General features: G+C 44.9%; 2 protein-coding genes across 10 annotated transcripts in view; both read right to left on the reverse strand.

Annotated features, from left to right (window-relative positions):
- Positions 1-11,833, reverse strand: part of PARVG (parvin gamma) — a 28,144-nt gene extending 16,311 nt beyond the window's left edge. Inside the window, exons 1-5 of one of the 4 annotated variants that reach the window (XM_074872149.1) lie at positions 11,433-11,798; positions 4,954-5,055; positions 4,381-4,445; positions 1,329-1,431; positions 115-255 (exon numbers count right to left, since the gene is read on the reverse strand). In XM_074872149.1, the coding sequence (XP_074728250.1) occupies positions 115-255; positions 1,329-1,431; positions 4,381-4,445; positions 4,954-5,032 (388 nt within the window). In that variant the 5' untranslated portion in view covers positions 5,033-5,055; positions 11,433-11,798. Of the gene's footprint in view, positions 1-114; positions 256-1,328; positions 1,432-3,523; positions 3,774-4,380; positions 4,446-4,953; positions 5,056-11,432 lie in introns of those variants that run through there. The other 3 variants (XM_074872151.1, XM_074872153.1, XM_074872150.1) reach the window with 3 other exon arrangements.
- Positions 11,834-13,569: 1,736 nt separating this feature from the next.
- Positions 13,570-24,325, reverse strand: part of PARVB (parvin beta) — a 67,723-nt gene continuing 56,967 nt past the window's right edge. For all 6 annotated transcript variants that reach the window (XM_074872155.1, XM_074872160.1, XM_074872157.1 and 3 more), the window contains exons 12-13: positions 22,364-22,436; positions 13,570-17,186 (exon numbers count right to left, since the gene is read on the reverse strand). In XM_074872155.1, coding sequence (XP_074728256.1) covers positions 17,110-17,186; positions 22,364-22,436 — 150 coding nt within the window. In that variant the 3' untranslated portion in view covers positions 13,570-17,109. The remainder of the gene's footprint in view (positions 17,187-22,363; positions 22,437-24,325) is intronic.

The following is a 24,325-nucleotide window of genomic DNA, read 5'->3' on the forward strand; positions in this document are numbered from 1 at the left end:
AATTGAAAACAGGTTATTTAATTACTGTTGTGGTACCCCTTTGCCTCACAGCAGCCTTACAACAGAGGGAGCCCTGTGATGGATAATCTTCTCCGATTTCACTTCTGCACCTACATTCCACACTCCATTTCAGCTGACTTTCCTCCAGTTGCAAACACTTAGCCACAGCTTCCAGAATCACAGAGAGTTTCTGTCGCTGTTTTTTTTCTGTTAATGCGATCTTGTCAACATCCAGCTTGATAGATCCTAGGTTTTCTTTGACAGAAAGTCCATAGGAAGGAGAAGGATGTATTTTAACACCACCATAGGAAAAAAATAAAAATAAATCAGAAACATAAAATGACAGCAAAGCACACAGAGTCTTGTTTTAAATGTTCGATACCGCTTAATAGCTTTCACAGACCCACGTCCCACAGCTGTATGCCTTGTTAAACTCCTACGTGCTCTGAAAGCCTCAGTAAAATCAGTGAAGCTCTGCAGAAGAGTGACTCAAGTCGCTCCTTGCAGCATCATCCCCCAGCCCTAGCGCTCCACATCCCTCCTTTTCTAGGGGAAGCTGCAGGAATCCAACAAGTGGATCCTTCCTGCAGATAGTGTACAAAGGCAACATCAACTCACATCTACAGAAAAAGCCCAGCTCATTGCTCAGGCAAGCAAACTCTGAAAATAAGCCAATCCTGTTCATGCTGCTGCCCTCAGCCTCGGTGAAAAGGAGATAGGATGTAAAAGACAGGCCCAAAGAGCGTGAAAGGGAAAGGAAAAATGAAGTGGGGACAGGAGAGATGGAAAAATAGAAATAGAGCAACAGGCTGTTCCAATAGGCCACATCTTTATACAAGCACCTCGTAGTGCAGAGAGCCTCTCAGATTTTCATCAGTTCCAGTTCCAGCCCAGTGCCTTAGACTAAGAAGTCTTTTTTTTTTTTTTTTTTTTTTTTTTTTAATGCAGGGAAACATATAAATTATAGTCCTTATTCCATCCAATGTTTCTGGTAGCATCACAAGTCACCTTTGTGCTCCTGGCTTATGAAGCCCTCCTCCCCTTCAGAGGCACTGTAATTTCACACTTCAAAGTTAACTTTTTTATTACGTTAATTAGCAGGTAAAAAGACTTTCTTAGAAGAAAAATAATTGGATAAAACCAATAGCAGATGATCAGGCATTTGTTCAGCATTGCAGCTATCAGGGACAGCTCACAGGGCAGTGCTTTCTCCGCTAGCGAGAGGCGAGGCGCCAGCAGATCACTGCTACTGCGGTTCCTCAGGTTTAGTCTCATCTGGAACTTCCTCTGTGATGTGTTTGCAAGCTAAACTCAAAGCAGCAGCTTACCCAAGAGATGATGAAGTACCAGCCCATCATACAGATCTTCTTCCAGACTTCTAACTACTATGTGTTCCTCCTTCAGCGTTGTGTTAATCCAGTCAATCAGTAACTGCGGAGGAAAACAAAGCAGCTGGCAATTATATTCTTGTTTAGACAGCAGAGCACTCAGTGCTATGTTGTGTTTCACCTTTCTCTTCAGTGCTTTATCTCACAAACCAGTTTGCTCTCAGCCTCCACTTCCTTTGTGCTTTTTGGTGGTTTTTTAAAGGGAAGTTAAGTAGCAGTTAGTTCTCCCTAATTTTCAAGAGAGACACAATATCTCACAAGTTATGAATTTTTTAGAAAGAGACAGACCCTATTCCCACTTCCATCAGGGAAAAGGCTACAGAGTGCCCTTCCCAACCCCTGCCTTCATTAGACATCACAGAATTCACACAAATCCAACTGTCATACAAACGTTTGTAAGAAAAGGGGCTTCACTCATTCTGTTGCTTGTTTCTTGTAGCCATCCACATTACTAGCACTCCTCCCTTTCCCCTCCTATTTTTGCTTTCTTCTTGTTTCTGCAATTTCGTACTACCCTGTCTCCAAATACCTTTTTTTCTGGGGAAAAAAAAAAGTGTTCCGTCTATTTTGCTTTCTCACGCAGCAGTCCTCCCATGGCCCGTTCCAATATCCTTCCTGCCTTTGCAAGGGGAAGCTGCTCAGGAAGCCAAGGGCTGGCTACAGCTGCGAAGGAACCACATCCCCAGTGACAAGCCTTGGCCCTGCAGCCACCTCCTTCAGCAGTGGGCTCCTGCACAGGAGGCCAGAAGAGCTCCTCAGCACTTGCCCAAACGTCTGTTTTATCCACGTATGTTGACAGCAAGGGAAGAAGACCTGCTGAAGCAGAACTGAAGAGCAGTAGCCCCAGGTGGCTGTTAACAAGAACCTCTCAGAAGAGGGATGGGTATCGCTTGTATTGCTGTTATTGCTACAAGTGAGTGTCTGGAGTTTGTTGTGTGGATAATATCCTCCTCACTCGCTGTAAACAGAGGAGAAAATTCATACCAGATCCCTGTGAGTTAGCCAACATTAGCTAAAATGTAAAAAGCAGTTTAAATAATAAAAAAAATATCTCCACGATGCTTGAAACCGCACGAGAAACAAAAATGCCTGGTGCCAGCAGCTGCCTGAGCTGAGAATCTGTCAATGTCTGTAATGTACTTCCTCAGCTACGAAGTAAAAATCCTTCTCTAGGGCAGAAAGCTGTGCTCCTCAGCTAACGCTTGCAGGTTAAGACCCGGCGATGCTTTAGGTGTGTGAGGAATAGAGCGGTGCCCCAAACACAGTCGTACAGCCCAGGGGAGGTTGGAAGAGCAGAAAGCACTGCTGAGTCCAGAGCTATGAGATCCCGTCTTCGCTGTCTGGGCTCTCAACAGCCGCATCCTCAGCCTGCAGCTCACACAACTCTGCTTTCAGGCCAGTTGCTGGGGCCCCACTCAGCTGCAGAGCAGAACAATCTCTCTAAAAATGAGTAAATAGGGAAAGGAGAAGTCTGCTCCTGACTTCCAGATGTAACCATCCTCTATTTTACATGCAGTTCGAAATTTATAGCAACTACAGCGAGCCATTTCACATTCCTCAGCTCCCCAAAGCCACCTCAAAATGAAAATGCAGTGGAACAGAGTCTCTCTCCCGAGTGAGTTTCTTTGCTTCCCTTGAAGATACCTCCCTGTCCCCCTCTCCATCCCAATCTCTCCTCCAGAGGAGCCATGAGCTCTTTAGATTAAGAAGGTGATCAGTGGCCTCCTTTGGGATCCAATTTCCACCTCCCCATCATCCAAAGAAAAGAAATTAGACAGTGAAGAACATTGTTTCAGGAGTCTCTAATGGGAAATGGATTAAGCACTGAAGCTCACAGAAATCTTCATAAACTGAGGAAAGCTCTTCATTCTTGGCAGTCTGGGAAGAACAAATTCAGTGTCTCTGCAGACAACATAATTGCGTTTTGCAGCACCACCTTTCAGATTTTCTCTTTTGTATAAAAACATTGTGAAAGCCTGACACAGAAATTAAATCTTTTTGATCAAATGTGCATGAAGGTTTAAGAAAATGTAATATAGAAATGCACATATTTATGGATTTATGAATGCTATATAATACACACACCAGCACACAGCCTAAGCTGGTTTTGGTAATATTTATAACAATTTCAGTACCTCTGTCATGCGAGAAGTGCTGCTCTCATAAGAGACGTGCCACTTTTCTTACAGGAAATTTCAGTATGCTCGCCTTCCCCTGGGCTGTGCCATTAGAGAAACACGGTGACTGAATGCACAGGGGAGATTTTCAAAATTACTCAGAAATAAAGTACTTTCCCGTGCCACAAGATTCATCTTTCCCAGTTACCTCAAGCAGACACTGTCCCATACAACCACCTGAAAGCTTTTCTCCTGAATTCTTGGTGACTCGCACACCCTCCGTCCCTTCTCCCTCTGCCCTGCGCCACCCCCGTGGGGCTGCATCGCAGCTCAGCCAGCTGCCACTTGACAGAAGGCTGCCAAATCACCCCAGCAATCCCAAAACTTGTTATCACGGGATCGGGGCAGCAACGCTGCACACATCTGAACACCCCTCTTTAGTCACAGCACATCCCGACATGAGTTTGCTTTTTTGTTCCAGCTGGGTTCTCAATGCTGTAGCATTACAATGAAGTAGCAACTGGGTACCTGTGGTGTGGCTCCTCCACACGTCCCAAGTTACAAGAGGTATCCTATAAGAAGAAACTCAGTTTTTAAATCTACGCTCCACTTTACACACAGCAGTGGCCACTCTTGGGTGATGAAGGCATCTGCAGCTTGGCCGTGTACCCCTCCAGCCATCCTGGCCCCGTGCTTAAGCTTAGGCTCTGGTTTAGTTGTGTGGAGCCCAAGTGCCAAAAGCAGAGCTCGTCCCCCTCCACAGAGAGGGGGGGGCTGAGGCCAAAGGGGTGGGGAATTTACAGGGCTGAGCATGAACACAATAAGCGAAAACAACTTGAGGAGAGGGTTAAACAATATAATGAAAGACATGGTACCAGTTTTAATTCTTCCAATTTGGGATTGTTGCTTGAGGTCGGTTTTATAAGTTTCTTCTTCTCACCTATGAAAGGAAGCAAACAAGATCCATTACAATTATCAGATATGACTAATGCAAGCTTGCTGTAAAATCTGCTATTAGTTTAATATTACACAATATCACCAATTGCCATATGTAGGAACACTGTCATTTTTTATTTTAACTGATTCCTTATGAGCAAGACAACGGTCTATCAGACTATTAAGACTGCTGTTGGAAATTATGCTTCAGTGTAATTCAAATCAGTAAGACCTAGATGGACAATTCTGGAAAGGGGAGAACAACCTTGGTCAGATCCTTATGTGTGAAATTTAAATTCTAGTTGAAGAACCACCTAGAATTTGTGTTGCTTCTTCATGATCTGCCCCTAGAGAGTCAGCAGCCAGCCTGCACACACAGAGCTTACTCACTGCTGATAAAACCATGGGATCGCTGCTGAAAAATAGACAGTTAATTTGTACTGCCCATTTTCTGCTTGGTTCCTCAGGTCATTCTTTGGCCCTTTTTCTGTCCCGGTTGATAAAGTCCATACCTTGAGCGATGACATTCTCAGCTAGCAATTGATTAAGTGCAGCAGGCTGTGTAAATGCATTTAAAAAGTCTGGCTCCATTGTCTTTTCTCACTCCTGGTAAACTGGTAAAAAACATGGGGGGAAAAGGAACATGAGTAAAGGCATGTAATGACCAAAATTAGTGCTTAGAAGAAAACAAACAAACTGAAGGGTTTTTTTTTCAGTTACTGTTTCGTGACAGGTGGATTGCTTTTAAAAAAAAAATCAGCAAATGTATTTAAATGTGTGTAAAGAAAAAGAAGTTAAGAAGAACTTTCCTTTTTTCTGTTAATCATCAAAATATAGGAAAAAAGCCCCGAAGTACTAAAACATGCCTTATTTCCATCTAGTTCTGTTTCATCTGAATTAGATTAGTAAAATCCTATTTCAACTGAAATGAAAAGCTTTCAGTTCCTAGGTATCAATGGATATCTGCTATAAAAATGACCAATACTTAAGGAGCATTAAATCAAGAATACAATAGCTAAATTAATGAGACAGGCTTAGAATTATAAGCAGTTTCCTTTATTAGACCAGCTGGTATAGCTGTGGGGAAACAATGACGTGTTTCTGGGTAGACAATCCCATCTTCATGTTAGATTAAGTTGGCAGCCTTCTCAAAGGTTTCTTTTATTTTAAACACAGCTTGGAGAACGACTTTCCTTCCCAGCCCAGATGTCCTCGGATGACAACACACAATACAGTGGTGAAAATACCTTGTCAACACACACAAAACTATGGGCAAGGTTTTCCAAACCAGCTGGGAGTTGTGTGGGGAGGACAGAAGAAGTCAGAGAAAGGAACGGGGTTGTTGGAGCTGGGTGGAGGGGCCGCGTAACCATCTACACGTGCCGTCCTACCAAACAGCCAGCTCAAGCCCGTCTCTGTCACCAGCAGCCATCTGCGAATAAGGGGCTGGCACTGAGATCTCACACTCTTCTAGACACCGTGACTCAAACCACAGGGCAAGCGGAGAGGAGTCTGATTTTTTAACCACGGGTACGTAAGGCTGTGTCACGCTGCCTACACGGAAAGCACAAAAGATAGAGCCAGGCTCTACAGGCAGCTTACATGGTAGGAAATGTTCAGTTTTTAGTGCTTGCTTTTGCAATCTTAATGCTCACGTTTTTCATGTTTTTCAGTCAGGTCCACAAGCCTAAAAAAAAAACCTAGGATGCTTTAGCTTGGCAAAGACCAAAACTCAGTAAAAACTTACAGATAGTGGAATTTGAGTAGTCTATTTTACAAACTGTTACTACAGAATCACAGAATCCTTTAGGTTGGGAACACCTTTAAGATGATCAAGTCCAACTGCAAACCTCACACTGCCAAGTCCACCACTACACCATGTCCCTAAGAGCCACGTCTACACGTCTTTGAAATACCTCCAGGGATGGTGACCCAACCACTTCCCTGGGCAGCTGTTCCAACACTTGACAACCCTTTTGGTGAAGAAATCTGTCCTAATATCCCATCTAAACCTCCCCCGGTGCAACTTGAGGCCATTTCCTCTTGCCTTATCACTTGTTACTTGGGAGAAGGGACCAACAGCCACCTTGCTACAACCTCCTTTCAGGTAGTTGTAGAGAGTGATAATGTCTCCCCTGAGCCTTTTCTTTTCCAGACTAAACAGCCCCAGTTCCCTCAGCTGCTCCTCATACGACTTGTTCTCTAGACCCTTGACCAGCTTCGTTGCGTCTCCTTTGGATGTACTTCAGCACCTCGATGTCTTTCTTGCAGTGAGGGGCCCAAAACTGAACCCAGTCATCGAGGGGCGGCCTCACCAGTGCCGAGTCCAGGGGTAAGATCCCTTCCCTGTCCGTGCTGGCCACGCTAGTGCTGATACAAGCCAGGATGCCATTGGCCTTCTTGGCCACCTGGGCACGCTGCTGGCTCATATTCACTCCCAGGTCCTTTCCCACCAGGCACCTTTCCAGCCGCTCTTCCCCAGGCCTGTGGCGGTGCACGGGGTTGCTGTGACCCAAGCGCAGGACCCGGCACTCAGCCTTGTTGAACCTCACCCAGTTGGCCTTGGCCCATGGATCCAGCCTGTCCAGACCCCTCAGTAGAGCCTTTCTGCCCTCGAGCAGATCAACACTCCCACCCAACTTGGTGCCATCTGCAAACTTACTGAGGGTGCACTCAATCCCCTCATCTAGATCATCAATAAAGATGTTAAACAGGAGTGGCCCCAACACCGAGCCCTGGGGGACACCACTCGTGACCAGCCACCAATTGGATTTAACTCCATTCACCACCATATTTGGGCCCTGTCATCCAGCCATACAAGAAATAGGTATGTTGATTTCAGTGCAAGAAATCAGAGTTATATACGGCAACTATATGAATAAATGGTTGTCTGCAGAGGTGAAGGGAACGACGGGAGGATCAGAGCTCTGAGCCCTGGGCAACCATGGCAGCATATGGTTTGTGTCACGGCAGCACGAGTAAGAGATCTCATCTTTTCCAACAGTCCTAAAATCTATGAAAGCCAGAGCAGAGGAGACAACAATATGATGACCAGGAAGACTTTTTATACTCCTTTGAATCATCAGATCCCACCCACTGCTGGATGCAGGGTACCCAGTGGGACGGACTGCTGCTCTGCTCTCCAGTTGGGAGTGCTGCCTGCTTGTGGACAGGGAATGCTCTCCCGTCGATGCCTGCAAGCAGTTGGTGCTAACTGCTGTAAGGGGCCACAGGTGAGAATGCACCCAAGGACATAATTTTTGCCACTGTGATGGCTGCATCCTGGGGAGGGCAGAGAAACCAACAGACACCTGTGGCCGCCAAAGATAAGAAAGCTGAGAAACTTTACAGACAGAGCAATGAGCCAAGACGAGGCCTTATATGAAAAAATCTCAGAGTTCATGGGAAGGACCCTAAGAGACACCTCTTCAACCACCACTAGGGACCACCACAGACCACCAAAAACCCCCTCTCAGAGACCCTTCCCCAGATTTTAGTACTTGCACAATGTATTAACACATGGATTCGATTCTCTGGAAATAGGTGTGTGCTTCTTGGAAATTACATGAATATTCATTTCTTGTATTGTATATACTAAGTGTGCCTTTGTCTTTCGGCATGCACGTCAGGTGGAGTGATCCCCCGTGCATGCAGCACCGCCGTACAGAACACCTGCATTCTCAAACTTCAAACTAAGTCTTAGGGGGTTCTTTTGAGGCCGGATTTTCGGTAACACCTTGTCTCTGAAGTTCAGTGCTGCAGGGCCACTGTAGGAGAGGTGAGCGTGACTCTTTGTTCTTTAACAGAAAGTGAGATGCCCTGTGTGAGGGGTTCAGGAGAGGACTCCTGTCCACCCAAGATGCCCATGTCAGGAGCCCTGTCTTACCTACGTGGTAAGTGGACATGGCACCTTTAAAGAGCAATCCAGAGCATTTAAACAAGGGTCTAGGCCTGGCTTGCATCCTTCAGGTACCACCTTCATTCTGTCAGCAAAGGCAGCCTCAGCCGCGACCGCAGGTGCCCGAAGCGGGACGCTGTGAGGACGCAGAGCTCCAAGCACAGTGGACAAAGGCGGCTGCTGCAAATGCTGTCGCACGCTGCCCGCAGAAGATCTCCAAAGCGACATTTCTCTCCTCGTCAGCTTTACAGGCCAAACAGTGTGGTGCTGCTCTGCAGGCTCACTCTCATGTTTATTAAAGTCTCCGGTCAAAGCGCATTATGAACATGCATTTTAACACAGACTTTGCTGAGCCAAGAGTAGTGGTAGAAGACAGCAATTGGATGCTTCTGCACATCAGTCTGGTAAAACAAATGAGGTACAAAATTTCCAGCAAGCCACTAGGGAGAAGGGTCATGAGAGAATTAGTTTCATTATGGTGGCTGCAGAACTGAATGCTGTCTCGGAAAAGGTGTTTGGTAAAATAAGATACAAGAAATTGAGTCATTCAGTGCCTGAGGAACAACTGAACTATCTGAGATAAGACTGCCCAGATGAAATGAACCAGGAGAGAAAAGTTAATTAATACAGAGCAACCTACGGACAACTTACTCTTAAATTAGGTTTCTGACAGCTGTTATGCCTCAGAAGTCCTGCTCATAAGTCTTCTGCAATCGTCTGTGTAAACCACAACTTACACTGGGTTTGGCTGCAATACTCAGCTTGTGTATCTCTTACTTCCTCTGACTATTTACACATCAAAGTGATGTGTCCTGCCTGCGCATCCTCGGTCTCTGGCTAAGGAACACAAACTTCAGAAGCCACTCTTTAAAATTTGGAAGTCTTTAAGGAAAGGCCTGAAATTAAGAATTTGCAATAGTGTAAGTCAATATCCTCTAAGGCCTCAGTCCTGTGTTTCCTACTCAAGAGTGTTAAAATTGCTATACTGGGTAAGACTAGCTTACCTAATATCTAGTCCCTTACAGCGCCCAAAAGCAGAAGCTTAGGGGGAAAAAAAAAAAAAATATATATATATATATATATATATATATATAAACAGAGCAACCATAAACAGATACTTCCCTAAAACACTTCAACAGCCTGTAGCTCAGCCTTCCTAAATTAAAACTGGGTCCTGGTAATTTTAGGGTTTATTAGGGTTAATTTTAGGCACATTTACTTCCCATGAAGCTCCCATTCACCCCTCGAACACACCCATCTGCCACCACTCCGCAGCGAGGGGCTGACGACCGTGGCTCTACCTGGCGTGGGGCACCGGATCCGGTCGCTTGCTCTGACCTGCCAACCCCCCTCAAGGCTCCTCACCACGCAGAGCACAAGGAGACCAACCGAGTCACCTTCTTCACATCACTGCATTACTACTCCACGTTACCACTGCATTACCACTATCCTACACCCTCAACAGTCATCTCTTCCCAAAACTGAGGAAGCACAGCCTGCAGCTGAGCCACCAAACCGCTCTGTAGCACCTCTGATCGTCCTGGTCACCCTTTTCCTGAACTCTCCAGCACCACCACACCTTTTGGAAGCACTGGGAACCAGACTGCCCAGATTTAGAAAGGCACACCACTGCGTTCACGGTGTTGTTCTCTGTTCCTCTCCTGATTCCTAATTCTGTTTGCTTTTTTGGATCACCGCTGAGTGCTGAGCTGACAGTTTAATGGAACTATCTATTACATCCCCACGATTTTATTCCTAAATAGCAACACACCACTCAGAGCCCATCATTTGTCTGTAGAGCTAGTTATTGCTTTTCCCCCCACGTGTTTCACCTCCCATTTATCGATATTGATTTCCCACAGCCACTACAGAGCCTGAAAACTGCAGTTCCTTAGCATTTAATAGACTCATTGCTTATTACTAGTAATTAGCATTCGCGAGCAGCCCTTCATGTGGCAAGCTGCATTTCTATGAGGCTTGGTCCTAGGCAGCAGCCTTTCAAAAATAACAACAACATCAAACGAACCATGGCTGGGTTTGGACACCTTCTTGGGGTTGGCTGTTTAATGAGAAATAGGAAGGAAGACCTGGTTCTCGCATGCGCGCTTCCATGTTGGCTGCAGCCAGGCTGTGCAGCCCATCGCTCAAACTCAAATGCAGGGCTGTGACTGACACGCTCTTTTTTCCAGCCTCCATCCTCCTGCACACGTTATTTATCAGTACTTGGAGAAGAGATCATTGTAGGAGTCAACTGCTTGAATCCTGATCGCAGAGGCACTCCATTATGACATTTTTAAATAAAATTGAGGTTTAATTATTGACTATTCAAATGAAATGGCATAATTTGGCCCTTCATTCTCTGAGAAGGTGACAGATGTACAGGCTTGTCTGTTTTAAAGTCAAGAGGTGTTTTATTTCTCCTGTGCCACCTGCTGAGGCAGACAACAAGTGAATTTTTCTTAAGCCAAGAGCTAGGCTATTGCACAACGTTGCAGTGCCACAACCACCAATAAAACAACTCATTCTCTAGTTGGATCAGATCAGCTCAATTTTCTTCCACGAGTCTTCGCACAGTCTGGCTCCCGGATATATATTATAAAGCACTATAGTACATCAAGTTCCCTGATAAACTCTATAAAGCATTAATGAGCTACCAGGGGTTTCTGGCATACAAACTAGCTGTAGAATAAACACAACGCGCTTACCGACGTTACCAAATTGTTTCAACTGGTTTATTTCCTGTTTGGAAAGACAAAAGCCCTACTCCACATTAGCTCAAACGCATTTCCTAGTTGTGTGAATAGATCAAACAAAGGAGGGAACAAAAACTAAGTAGGAATGTTAATGTTAATAGTAATATTTCTGCTTTCAGAAAACCAGAATTAAAAAATAAATAAGAAAAAAATGCCTGGTTTAAAACTTACTTTTACTTCTTTGTTTAGTACCAGACCTTTCAAGAGCCATTTTTGCTCATTAGCATCAGAATAGATGTCATCTCAGCAAGAACAATCCACATGGACAGAGAAAGTCTTACAGTTTAAAACAAAATAAATTTTAAAAAGCACCCAAAAGAGTCCCATTTCCCAAACTTACTATTCTCTCCTTCTGTAATTCTGCAGCAGCTCTTCCAAGATCTCCTCAGAGCAGGCGTGATGACATTGATGGGGAGAGGGGCCTGACCCCCGGGCTCGGAGCACCCCGCTCCCGGAGAGCCAAAGCTGCCGCCTCCCGCGCGGGGCACGCGGAGACGCAGAGAGGGAAGTTGTGCGGCGCAGTGCTGACTGCTCTTCAAAACGAAACCACGGTCGTGTCCGGAACTGAAGCGTCTATGTGCTTGGTCCCTGCTGGAGACTAAAATAAACAGAAATACAAATGCAGGAAACATGCAACCCTGCAACTCCTGAAATACCAGAAGGTCTTAGAAAGACGCAATCCCTCTTCCATGGCACTGCTGCACGTCTGGGGCGACTCACAGGGCACTTTTTCTTTGCATGTAATAATAAACCAGACAACAACAGACAAAATCATCATGCTACGTTACATCTTTTCCTCACGGTCCTCTGAGCATTTTATAAAACAGATCAGCACTACTCTACCTAGCTGGTAGAAGGAAAAAGCCAGGCAGAAGGAGATGAACTCATTCGTCCTTAGACAGCTAGTTAGCCACACCAGGGCCCAAAACGTTCCTCCGAGACAAGAGTTATCTCCCCTCGGCAGTGCTGCCGCTCTTCCTTCCCTTTTCCATCACTGATTGAAGAGGGAAAGCTCCCTGCAGCAACCACTTTCCCTGGACATTTCCTTCAGGTCCCAGTTACATTCGTTACCTCTCCTGGCAAGCACAAGCAGCTCTGCAGTCCATGAAATCCCCGGCTGAGGCAGCAGGCAGCCACCCTAATTCAGCTGCTCTGGTTTAACACTGTTAAGGGACTGACTCCTAGGTTTTGCTCCAAGCCATAGACAGGAAGGGATGAGCATGAGCTAAATGGGATAAAGGCAAGCGGGTTGAAAACCAGCTGCCATGAATTCTCAGTAACTGAGAACTTAACCCAAAACCCTTAATCAAAGGGCAAACTTAACTGTATTTTCTAAGCAGGTAACAAGCCCAGCAATACACCAAATTAGCAAAGACCTAGAGTACCTTCTTACCTCTGCAGAAGTGCATGCCACGGCCTAGAAATGTGGTAAGTGAAAAAACAAAAGAAAGATATAGTTGGAGATGCTACTGGGAACTTGGAACAAATCCAGTTTCATACCAGCAGGCAGAGGGAATAGGAAGAATTAAACTTTGGGAAATCCATCTGTAATTACAAGGTCTATCCCTACTTCAACTGGCAACTCAAAGGACTTCTCTTGAAAGCCTCCTTCACAAAGCAGCATGTCAGTGCTAAAAGAACAACTCTGAAACACACGTGATGGACAAGCATCTTTTTTCCTCCAAAAACTGATGTTGTCACCAGTGCGTGAAGTAGCCAGTCTTCTGTAGAACACTAGTAAATTCTGTATCAGAGTTGCATTTGATTTCATGCCTATCTCCCTGCCCCGAGTCTTTCTGTACATTCCCACAGCATCCCTCATACACCCCACCCCCCCCACCTGGCCTTCACATAAAAACAGCCACTGCAGAACAATTCAAGGAATCAGCAGCACGCCCGCCAATAACAAGTTCTAATAATGCATTTTCCTGCTCCTCCCCACGGCCTTGCTTCATTAGAGAGCCCCCCTCTGCTCTCTCCATACCAGAGCAAAGGGAAGCAGACAGGCATTTTCAACGTCACTCCAGACTCACTTGGGTTTCTGGCTCCCCAGCTGCTCCGCAGACACACAGAGGACTGGCTTCAGCACACCAGGCTTCCCTCCCGTGCCTCTGCGGAAGAGCTGCGCCCTAAGTCTTCTAACGGGATCAGACAGTGTAATCCAGTCCCTTTTCTCTTGTGGAAGGAAAAAGGTGAACAACTTGATCCAGTAGCTGAGTAATAGTTAAAAATATTTTTTAAAAAAACCCAAAGCAGCTGATGAAACCTCCAGAAGAGCCCACTTGTGTCTGCCCATACAACCTCGCCGCCTGTACCAGGGCCAGAAAGCCGAGCTCTCTGCTTTGCAGGCTCTGCACAGACCAGCATCCCTCTAGGACCCGCGATGAAGACGAGGGCTGAAGCTCACCTTTCAAAAGTTCTTCCCACAGGCTTGTTCATTTAGGGAAACAAAAAAAAAAAGGATGTAGAAAACCAAGTGATCATTATTTATTTATTTGAATAAATAGTACAACGGTCACAAACCATGCATAACACTCCTGCTGTGGTTTTTAGCACACATAGCATTGCATTGTAACTTGCTTACAGTACACAACTCCTGTCACAAAGCTGGATGTCTCCAGCATATGACAAGTCCAGAATTTTATCTGCAAGGCTGGTTTTTAGTTGTTAGAAATCCAGAGTAAACACTGTTAAAAACAGTAGAAAAGACTCTTAAAAATACATTAATACTGAAAGCACTGGGGTGTGGGGAAGAGGGGTAAGAAATCCTATAAGGTTTAACTGATTTTAAAAAATCTGCCACTGTTGGTTTTTCATCTTGAAAAACAGGATGCAGATGAGGAGTATCTGGGCTTTTTCTGTGGTAATACAGCTCACTGGAACTGAGTATGTCAAGCAGATGCACCTAAAAGGCAAGCTATATGGCCTGGAAAAGACAGACTTTCATGAAGTACTCACAGATGTGGAAGCATTCATGCTGCAGAGCGTTCAGCATCCCAGATGAACTCCAAGGATTCAGATCTACCCCCCTGGCACCCAGGGAACGTATCGGCAACTCCAGTAACACAAAGAGTTCATTTGTAGCATTAACTTATCTTTTCGAGAGGAAAAGAAGTAAGTATGATGCATATGTAAGAGAAAGGCATGGCAAAAGCAGGTATTTAGAGCAGCTTTACCTACTGCTCTTTCTGGAAACTGGACTGATTGGGGTGAAGCTCCAGTTCGTTTAAACCCACCCCGCTCCCAACCCAGTTAACAATAAATACAGCGTCTACAGGAGGAGCGACCTGGCTAGACAGCAAGGCGCCAAGGAAGGAAAAATGTGTTTTCCCTGGGCAACATTTACCCACAGACTTAAAAACGTAACAAAACAGGGTATGACACCTGCCCCCAACCTGTTCAGGGCGTCAAGGCTGCGATCCTGACTGCCAGGGACATTAACGGAAGGAATGCTGAAAGGGACCCTTGCCCTCAGGTTGCACAGGAGGGACTCAGGTTCTGCAGAGTGACCAGAAACACGTAATTGAACAAAGCAGAGACTCTCCTAAAATCTGCTGGTATGTTCACATCTGCTCACATGCCATGACGGTGCCAGCTGTACAATCCCATCTCAGAAACAGCCGTTCCCCCTCCCAAAGCCAAACTGCTCTTATCAATCTTCTCTTGTTATTTCCTGTCTGCTTCTGACATTAATATTGCATGTGATTTCAAAAACTAGATGCTCTGGAGGTCTCTCCCAGCAACTCAGAGAATATAAACAGCATTGGCACTTCCACATCACCTGAAGGGAGGTGGGCAGAATGACAGCTCTTTAACAGACTTGTTTCCCACAAATAACACTGCGTTAATCCGAGAGACCTTTCAGTGCAATCACCTTCCAGCCTCACAATAGCCCTATTTCACAGCATGAAAGTGAGACCAATTTCATTGACTCGCCGGGAGAGCTGACCCTCCAGGCCTCGGTGCCTCTGCAAGTCTCCTTTGCAATAATTGCTAGCATCGTGGTAGAGTCTAGTGACCCCATCAGCAATTCAAGTCCAATTGTTCTATGCTCGTATAAACAGCGAGAGGTCAGCTCCCTAAAAGACAGGCAAGCAGTGATTCCCCACAGAACCTTACAGAGTAGATAGGATCTGAATTTCTGATGGAAAGAAAGGGCAACTTACTTCCATCTTTATTTTGGAGGTGTGAGGGGAGGTGACCCAAATAATTCACATATTAGAACTCAGAACCCAAAAATATAAAACAAAGAAGCAGAAGCCCATTTCTTTCCCTCTGGGATTAAAAAATGTTTAAGGAGGGAAGGAGAAAATCCCGATTGTAAAATTATCCCATTCAAATAGCACATTTCCTCTTGAACTCAGAAGGGTAAATAACGTTTGGTGTAAGAAATCCAGTTTTAGGCCAGGAAGATGCCTACTTACAACAGGACTCGAGTGAGCCCGTGGAGCAGAGCAATGCTACCTGCTCCCTTTTTGGGGCACTCTGCTTAACATTTCCCACAAAATTAGGTCTACCCACAAAAGAGAAGTTGCTGCTGTGACACACAAAAGCGGTAGTCAAATCTCTCCCCCGTGCACTCCAAGGAAAGGAATGCTATCCTATGCATATGCCACAAATCATTTACTCTGGAAATTACAATCCCATTTCCTTCGCACAGCTCTCCTCAAAAATCTGCTGACAGCTCCTGCTCCAGCACTGCCTTCTTGTACACCCTGCTGCTCCTAGCACAGCCCCACCAGGAACAGGCTGCGGGTGAGACCTGTTAAGTACTCTGAGGTAACTCGAGTCTACCGGATAAATCTAGCAATCCTTTTGTTAAACAGATGCCCTCTAAAATCCACAACAGCTTGGAAGTCGAGAGGACTGGGCCAGAGCCTAGCAGAGTATTTCTGGGGATGGCACAGGGCAACTCGATAACATTATTTGAAGCGTAACGGATCACTGAGGAGCTTCCCGTTTGCCTGCACTGTGTCTACCCCACGTCTTGCATGGCCCAGTGCAACCCATAAGTACAGGCAGGCTCTTATTTATGCAGGAATTCAGTTTTACTCCTTAGGAAAGGCAATAGATAGAACTGTTTACAAAAGCCTGACCCCCAGAACTGTAGAGCTGCCAGTAAGTCCAACAGGAATGAACGTGACCCTTTAGCTCAGCTATGTGGAATGAAGAGTCAGCCTTCAAACTGCCCAGCTCGTTATCTCCCCTGCTTCTTTCAGAAAGGGCTGGGGGCAAGATGCATTAATCCAGCCTGAGCCTATCTGACCAGCTCCTGACTGACCCAACTGAAGCTGCGTGCTTAACGGATGATGGGGGCTCTAGCAACCAAATTTCTCCTAGAAAGGAGATGAAATAAAAAATAGATGTCAAAAGATTAGCTGGTCATCCCACTGCAAGACTTACTCTGTGTAAATACGGAATGGAAATAACACTGAGTAGCATGAGGTTAACACAAAAACTGAAGCTTTTGCCATTAGCTTCAGACAGTGCCTGTCATTCCCCTCAGCCCCACCCACCCAACAGAACATACAAAACCTTATTTAACAGAAAAGGCTCAGCTTCTAAATAAACTTCAATGCTGATTTTCTATTGCTAACACTTAAGTCTGAAAAATCATCAAATGCCAGTTGCAACCAAGGAATACGCAAAAGAAAGTCTACTGCAGAATCAAGAGTGTCCAGCCACGAGGAAGGTCTCACGTCTTCCCTGCTTATTCTAGTAGTTAGTGGTGTATTTCCTTTATCAAAGGAGCATTTGTTGATCATAACAAACAACAGATCAAAGAGTATCTTCTGGTAAACATGTGAAATATCTACACATTTTCAAGTGACCTAGAGAATACACATGCATAATTTTTAGTGGGATTGTCATACAAACACCTACAGACAGGCCACACCAGCTGTGGAAAGAATGCATGAAGTATAGCATAAGGCACAACGGGAGTGTGCAGAGGGTGTGTTTATTGTAATTTCTGCCTAAGGAGGTTGGAAGGATGAAGACTTCAGCAGCTTCCAGGATCATTCAACGTTCTTGTACTTTGTGAACAGGTTGTATAGAACCCTGAGGGTAGACTTCAGATCCAAGTTGACAACATCTGTGGAAGAAAAGGAAAAATCCTTAATTTCCTTTTTGCTCTCCCTCATTTCTCCTCAAAGGAACAAAAGTCCTGAGCTGGTGGGATGGGCAACAAAAAACCCCAGAGTTCGGATCTCCCCAAGTCAAGCTTTTTAGATGTCCCTTAGGATGCATTTCAGAACACCTTCACGATAATACAGGCACAGCTAACTTCTGTGGGAAATGAGGGAAGATAATTCCCTTCCCTCATCTAAAATTGGTTACAGAGAAAGTCTACTTCTGTTTGAGAGCTGGGACAAAGGCTTTGGGAAATCCTACCAATGACTTCACTGGCCACAGAAGCAGCACACGAGCAGCCACACGCATCATATGAGATACTGAACCTCACACATCCACAGCTCTGCAATGATGCAGTCCACGAATGAACAAAGCAGACTCAAAGCTTTCTACCACTTAATATCCCTTCTTCCTACGCTAGCCCAGGGAACAGGTCAGGAACGGTTTGCACCAAAATGCTTTTCTGCTAGCACCTCCCAACCTAGTACTAGAATAAAATGCCAGGAAATACCACAATGTTGTGGTTTAACCCCAGCTGGCAACTAAGCACCAGGCAGTGTTCTGCTCGCTCCTCCCCCTGCCCAGTGGGATGGGGAAGAGAACTGGGGGCGGGGGGAAGAGTAAACCTCGTGGGTTGAGATAAAGACAGTTTAATAGGACAGCAATGGAAGAGAAAATAATAATGATAAAAGAATACAGAAAGCAAGTGATGCACAATGCAGCTGCTCACCACCCGCTGACCGATGCCCAGCCTGTCCTGAGCAGTGATCTGCCCCCAGCCAACTCCTCCCCGGTTGCTGTGTCCAGGACAATGTCCTACAGTCTGGACTAGCCCTTTGGCCAGTTGGGATCAGCTGTCCTGGCCGTGCCCCTCCCAGCTTCTTGTGCCCCCCCAGCCCGCTCGCTGGCAGGGCAGCACGAGAAGCCGGAAAGTCCTTGGCTTAGTGTGAGCCCTGCTCAGCAACAGCTAAAACATCGGCGTGTCAGCAACGTTGTTCTCATGCTAAATCCAAAACGCAGCACTGTGCCAGCTACTAGGAAGGACATTAACTTTATCCCAGCCGAAACCAGGACACACAGACATGTAATCCAGGGACTGCGAGCAGAGGTATAGCACGGAGAAGGCGGAAGACATGGAAAGAAAGGTTGGATATAATATGTAAGAAAGGAGGAGGAGGAAGCAAAAAATACAATAAACAATACATATGGAAGCAGAAGTAAAGAAGAACAGATAATTAAAACCTCATTTAAAGAACTAGGAAGACAGCAAACAGTTAACAGACTAAGTACAGTTAATGTGAGGTCCAGGGGAAACACCTACTTCGTGTTTTGAAGAATCCTTGCCCCGACCTCTCCACCCTTCCCTCCCACTCCACACTGGGTAACACTCTACCCCCCACACTTCATTTGGTATTTTCAGCAACCTCTCCACCTTTTCTTTCTAACCTTTTTCCTGTATTATTTTACATATTTCATTTATGATTGTATTTTGCATTTGCAAAAGAATCTTGTCCTGCCCCCAAAACAGGAAAGATCCTAACTGCTGTAAAGTAATACACCCTGACCAAAGAGATCTCTCACCTGCATAACTGATCTATGAAGCACATTTCTAATTTTTCCAGGTCTCAGAAAGTTTCTTACCACCACAGCATTCTCAGTAAGGTAACAGCCACCATCAGCACTGATTCCTCTGTACCAAGACCCGGTTCCCTCAGAGACGGATTTAAAAGGCAAATTTCGCCATGGGAAACAACACTTTGCAACAGCCCTGCATTTCCAGAGCTGGGAAATCAAGGCAAATATCTGGAAGAGAGACAACTACCAGCAGATTTGACTCATTGATGCTGGAAGTCACTTTTGTTTGCTAAACAATTAACCAAAATATTGCTGGCACTATGAAAAAGCCAGAAAAACCCCGGCCCAAAGAGTCAGCTCTGCAGTGGTCAGAGATTTGTCGTGTGTATTTGCCCCATTCCTCCCGAAGGGTTTTCCCTGCCCCATGCCACCCGTTTTCACCTGCCCACTGAAAGCAGGATGGGTTTTTCCCTGAGCCACCGTAAGCTCCATCTCAACTGACACGGCGTGAAACGGTGTGATCAAGGCTTGCAGGGTGCAGTTCCTGCCTCCGGCTGACATCAGTTCAGAGGTAGGAACTGTCCGTGCTCTGAACCAGGATCAAGGTGCCCCTGGAGAGAAACAGAAATCTGGAGGGGAGAGCAGAAGCATCGCTGGAAGCCAGAAGCACAGCCAGGAAACCAGGGCACGGCCCAGGGAGGGAGGAGCTGGGAGTTAAGAGGCAGCGAAGTGCCAGAGGAAGAGCGAAGGGCACCAGGGAAGAGCAGGAGCAGGGGCTGGGGGGGCCCAGACCGGCAGCACCGCGCGGGCAGGAGTGACCACCCGCCCTTGTGGAGGCCTTTAAGGCTGAGTCCTCCTAACCTCTGGCAGCAGTTTGAGCTAGGAACCTGCTGCTGATCACCCCGGTGACTACCCGGGGGTGCGAGAGATAGGGGAGGCCTCATCACTAAAAGGAGGAATGGACCCAGCTCTTATTTGGCAGTGTAATGACATGCAAATTGAGGGTCAGAAGGAACTATTGTGGTCACACAGTCTGATCTCGCGTACAACACAGTCCTTAGAGAACTTTACCTTGGAAATCTGGTATTAAGCTTATGAACCAATCTGTGGCTGAATTAAAATAAAAGCTTAACATTGCATGTTTTTCTTTTTTTCCTTTTTCCATCTTCCAGTGGTGGAAATTCCACCTCCATCCCTTGACAATTCAGACCGATGGTTAATTACCTTCACTGTTGCAAAAGTTATACTGTAATTTTAGTTTGACATTTTCCTAACTTTCAGACCTTGTTATGCCTTCGTTTGCTGCCTTAAGGAGTATGGCAGTGTGAGATGCATCCTCCCTGTGTGGGCGATTACAGCGTTCCTTATTGATCAGTGTCTAACAGGCATTCCCAGGAATGAGAATATTCCCAGACTCCCATTTCTTATTTTAAGATGAAGCACACACAGTCGTTACATTATCAACCACAACTAACAAAAAGTTAACTGAAAGTGGTCATAAATCATCAAAATAGTTTAAAATATTCCATTAATTTAAAACTTTCATGCTCCATAACAACCCTGTTAGAGGCTAATAAATTAATCCAGTACAACAAACTCTTGCTGCAGTAACTCAGCATCAAGTTCTGCTGCTGGCTCAATCAATCAATCGGGCTGAGAGAACAGAGAAGAGGAGCTGTCCTGTATGCTCCTATTTTTGTTTATCACCCGCACAAAGACACACCGAAACATTAGACGAGACCTCTTTCTTGCAAGCACTGCAGAAAGCATGGGCTATAGAAATTAAAATGGTGATGTTCTGCTCTAGAAAACGTTTTACATGAAAAACATACAACTAATTCAAGAGGCATTTGCTACCCAATTCATGCTGAAGGACATGGATTCACCTAACAGGTTTTCCAGCCTATTTGGGAACGAACAATAGATGAGTATGGCATTAACAGAGTATACCACACACAAAACTTTCTGCAGAGCATCAGAGTCTGTGACAAAATGAATTCTTGTTCTAAGAAACACATATTACATGGCTGTACCGACTGTCAAGATCCTACAGAGCATTCGATGAAACTACAGTGACAAGCAAAGCCCAAGATGTTACTGTCCTCTCCACAGGGGCAGCTTTTCAAGAGCAACAGTCAGTTTTACAGGCGATTCCAGCCACACAGCCACCTCACAAGAACACTCTGACAGCTGTGAACTACTGCTGTGGGGAAGGGGTACACATGCAGAAGAGGAAGGAATACACACAAGAGACCATACATCCTGCAGCAGCGAAAAGGAATGTTCTGTGAGCTAATCTGGCTCTCTAACCTCCATTAATAATTGAATTTTCAATCAGTGAAACACTTAAACATATTCTGCTGCTTACTGAAGGTACACACCTTGTCCAGAGCAAACAAAAGATCTGCTATAATGTTCTACCACTCATGGTAGTGTAAGGATATAAGATAGCTTATGGGAAGGTAATCGCCTCTGTTAGATCAACTGATGAAAAGAAAACCAAAGAAAGGACAAGCTTTCAATGGAGAAGTCTTCTCCTAGGTTTTTAACATTTTCTGTCTCTCAAAACAGGCTTATCTAGTTTACCTAGTCGTCTAATGCAATCTCTTTAGCCCTTCCACTCAAAAAATTGCCATTCCTGATTGTGCATTCATATTTTTCCAGTTTCCTTGTCCTCCTCATATACGCACTGACCCAGCTCCCATACCCAGAACACTCCTTTACTTCCCCAAGTTAGTGTCTTGTTTCACCGAATTCTTTAGGACCACTTTTCATCCCCAAATTTAAAAGAAGAGCACTGACAGGATACATCTGTATTTAGTATTGTCTTTTGCCTTTTTTCCCCACTATAACCAGCTCCACTACCCGTTAACCTATTTACTATCACCACTTTGTCTCATTTTAAGTCAGACTCAACATTTCTCGGGGGCTCCTCATTTTTCTTTGTTCTGCAGAAGCCTCTACCACATATGTGGTTTGCAACACCAGGAATTAAAATTGCTCATTTAGCAGTCATAAAGTTTTAATTCCTCTTTTTATCCCTAGTGCAAGCCACAATGCAGCCCTCATAATTAATTAATTTCAAGGTTCAGAGACTTTAAAGGAAAAAGTTTATACACTTTACAGTTCTGACTCCCAAGTCAACATAAATCAAGAAGAGAGTTTGCTACTGCTTCTCCTAAAAAAATCAAAAACCTTTCAGTTATCTGTCACTGAGATCTGATCACAAGAGTCCAGACTAGCGCTAACTGTGAGAATTGTGAGAATTAGACCACGAAAAGCTCCCTGCTCGGATTGTTATTGAGAATACCAACTGAATTGATAATAGAGTACTGAACTGCTCTTGGATCATTCACTAAAGCTGGACTTGTACACCTCAGAGAAGAACCACAGGTAAGGATACACACCAGACACAGACAACAAATCCTCTGGGAAACTGTCTGGGGGCACGTTTACAGCTGCGCGTTGCGGCACTACTGCTACCGCCTGCGGATGGAGCTGCGCTTGAAACGCACCTGCTGTTACGTCTTTGTACACAGGTTAAGCTACACGGCATGTCCATACCTTCAGGGCGAGCTTTTGGTTTCTTCAGTCCTCCATCTTGCATCAACTCAAAAGCAAAGGAAACATTATGGACCTGAAAGAGGCAAAGTTATATAGGCATTAGAAACCTTTAATGAAATGTTTAAATTGTTCTATACTTGACATAGACAATGATAATTCTATTTAAATCAATATTAGACATTTACATGTTTAAGCATGGCAGAAAGTACGTATGGCAGACTAAGAAATGCAAGCTTGTATTACTGTAGGGCAAATATTCACTTTTTGATACAAAGGAAGTAATGTAAGATTTCCCAATTTCAAGCATAAAAATGTGACTGGGTACCACACGAAGCAGGAAACCCCACAAAGCCCTGATCTCAGTCTCTGTGGCAGAGGCCAGAGAGCTGCATTTGGCTGCATCCTTCCTGCCTGCACCCAAGATCAATTATTTCCAACTACGAGGCAAGTGATCACTCATCACCCAGGCAACAAGGGACGTAACAGAAGTACGTAACTGAACAGAGATTAGAAAATACATACGGGTGTGTAAGAAAGAAGAAATAAGGACACTAAGCGGAATTATTTTCGAACAACATTAGTCTTTTCTTCATTATTATCAGCTGCATTTCCAGCAACATCAACATCCTATCACCAAGGAGCCAGGCTGCTTGTTGCATGACCTTGTGCCAGCCCCTTAGTCTTGTGGCGCTCTGGCTTCCTCTACTTGAAAACAAAGATAAAAGTCAAATTAAGTTTCTCTAATGAAGCAAATGCTTCCAAAAATGCGCGGTGGTGACAGTTCCTAGACAGAGTGTGCAGTGAACACGCAAAACAAGCTAGGCACAATTGCACAGAAAGAGCTTCCTGACCAAGCCACCGGGGATCCTACGTGAACATAAAGCCAGAGGAAAGAAAATGGACAAAGGAAAACTGCAAGGAAGGGGGTGTCTTCTTTTAATCTCTCCTTTGAGGAGCGAGAGCTATGGTTTAGAGAGATCTGCATAGCAGCTTCCTCGTCCACACTTACTGAAATTTAAGCAAGGCAATTTGGATTATGAATTCTGTGTATTTTTGTTACTGCAAACGACAGTTCTGGAGATACATAGCAAGGGAGAGAGATTTAATTAAAGCTACTCATCTTGAAAATCAGGGAGTAACGTGTACAAAGCTCCCCTACAACAAGGAAGAAAGGCCCCTTTCACTGGCACTTATTACTCGGGACTTTATATATCTCTTTTTTTTTTTTTTTTCCAGCTATAGTTCCTCCTCATTCATTGTAACGAAACCAATCACTTTCACAGTGAAAATATATTTTCCTTTCCCAAAAATACAGAGTCTACTTCTCCTTCTTTGATTTACAAATCCCCTTTCCTCAAGGCAGAGTCTCCACACAAAACTTCAACATTACTTCAGGAATATTGGACAATCTTTACGAATTTGAACTGTTAACAACAAAATCACAACTGAACAGGTGCTGGCTACAACTCAGCATTCTGCATCTCTACAAGGGCAAAAGTTCAGGATGCTAGGATAAGAAAGCAAGAGAAAGCTATAAAGGAGAGCTTGTAGGAGACGTAATAGATAACCATTTCCCACTGCTCCATCAAGTTCCTGTGCAGTATACAACACTCAAAATGAACTAATCCCCATCCTATCCACAAACCCAACACCTAAAGAAGCCCCTCTTACCAGAGCCTGCTTTCCTGCCTTCAGGGAGTATGTGTTAAGCACTCGTCTCACCATTAACACTAGGAAGGACACAGGAGAGTGGGGCAAGTGTGGGGCTAAGAGCAAGTCACTTATTTCCTCTCCTTCCATCTCTAATACCCTGATCATGAGTAAGACAATCTAAGACTGCAAAGAATCCACTCTTCTTCCTCAAAGCTTGTTTTGTCTGAAAGGTAGCAAGTCATTTCCTCCTTACTGAACAGAAAGAAATATCCAAAAAAGACAAGCTAGCACATTCTCTCAAAAGTTAAA

Source organism: Strix uralensis, chromosome 5, assembly GCF_047716275.1.
Source record: "Strix uralensis isolate ZFMK-TIS-50842 chromosome 5, bStrUra1, whole genome shotgun sequence".
NCBI classification, from domain to species: Eukaryota; Metazoa; Chordata; class Aves; order Strigiformes; family Strigidae; genus Strix; species Strix uralensis.